General features: G+C 43.4%; 1 protein-coding gene across 4 annotated transcripts in view; it reads left to right on the top strand.

The window, feature by feature from the left end:
* Utrn (utrophin) overlaps positions 1-1613 on the top strand; it is a 521838-nt gene that overhangs the window by 146281 nt on the left and 373944 nt on the right. For all 4 annotated transcript variants that reach the window (XM_013351419.2, XM_026786362.1, XM_026786363.1 and 1 more), the window contains one exon: positions 872-1075. In XM_013351419.2, coding sequence (XP_013206873.1) covers positions 872-1075 — 204 coding nt within the window. The remainder of the gene's footprint in view (positions 1-871; positions 1076-1613) is intronic.

Below are 1613 nucleotides of genomic sequence, written 5' to 3' on the forward strand. Positions count from 1 at the left end.
TATGTTATGTGTGTGAGCATGGCTCAGTACCGTTCTCTTCATTCATGTATGTTATGTGTGTGAGCATGGTCAGTACGGCTCTCTTTGTTCATGTACGAGTAGAAGATTTTATTTAAAAATGTGCTAGAGGATTGAACCTTGGGATGGTCTGTTCACAAGTTTTAAATAAGTTTGGCTTTGAAGGGGAACCGAAGAGCAAAAGGGGCCATAGGCTTTATGACCAGATCACAAAGTCCTTAATGAGAAATTCGTTTCGAAAGAGATTGGCAGAAATTTCTTCTACAAGCCTTAACCCCAAAACTGAAAACCCCAAACTAGAGGGCCAAAAAATGAAACACAAACTCCTGTCAATACCACAGGTTGTTTGTGCGTCGTTGTTCACTGTTTAACATGCAGCATTAAAATGTGGGGTCCTGAAGGAATTCTAATCAGGGGTCAAAGCAGAGTTCCTGGCCAGCTTTTTTTGTAAATTGTAGCCATTGTCCAAGGGCCAGCATGCTTTCTGTGCTCCATCAATGTTCTCTATTTCATGAAGTCAACTAGTGTCCCATTTTGGGACCACTGGCATTTCGAACTTCCTGGAGAGCCATTTATTTTCGTCCAGCCATGACTCATGTGGGATATTTTTCTCTCCCTGACTCTATGTTAGAATTTCCTCAAATGTGGAACTCATGTGTATACTCGATTTTGTATTTCTCGATGTCTTAGTGCGCCAAATAACTGTCCTCTGATGAATTCATGGCTTTGCTTGCTCAGCTCCTGAGAGCTGGATTGTCTCCTGAGACTCTGGTCCCTGCTTGTTTTTTTTCCAGACAGTGTGAGTGCAGTGAACACCTGTATCTTCATGATTGCTGTGGGTTTGTTTCCACAGAGCGCCACGCTGGCCGAGGAAGGCCAGAATCCCCGAGCTGAGACCCCCAGCACTGTCACCGAGGTGGACATGGATTTGGACAGTTACCAGCTAGCTCTAGAGGAAGTGCTGACGTGGCTGCTGTCTGCGGAGGATACGTTCCAGGAGCAAGATGACATTTCTGATGATGTTGAAGAAGTCAAAGAGCAGTTTGCTACCCATGAAGTAAATATCTGTAGATGCGCGCCGAATCTGTCTGGGGGTAGTGCCTGACTTCAGTGTGGGTGGGGTGACTTCATGATCAGCTTGCTGTTTCCTGAATTCTGCTTTATAAAAAAAGGTCACGGTGTAGTGCCTGTGCTCTTTAAATGGGCTTGGCTAGGAAACGGGAGTGGATGATGGGCAATTCATGGGAGTCAGATTCCAGACTTCCATCTTAGGTTTTTTAGAACTGCTGATGGATATCAGTGCATATCGATGTTCCTCTTTGAAATGTTAAGCTGTAGCTGAAAATCAAAATGACCAACTGGTATCCCAAATCATTAGGTTTCTGATGCTTCCAGAAAAGCCATTATTTTCATTTATTGTCTGATTTATCCACTGTTATATCCAATGCTCCTGAACAATTTTGTGCAAGGGGAACTGTTTGCTACTTAGAGATACAATAATGATTTTCACTGTATGGGGAATTCTTTTTGGTTAAGCAGGTTTTTGTTTTATCGTGTGTGTGTGTGTGTGTGTGTGTGTGTGTGTGTGTGTGTGT

Source organism: Microtus ochrogaster, linkage group LG4, assembly GCF_000317375.1.
Source record: "Microtus ochrogaster isolate Prairie Vole_2 linkage group LG4, MicOch1.0, whole genome shotgun sequence".
NCBI lineage: Eukaryota > Metazoa > Chordata > Mammalia > Rodentia > Cricetidae > Microtus > Microtus ochrogaster.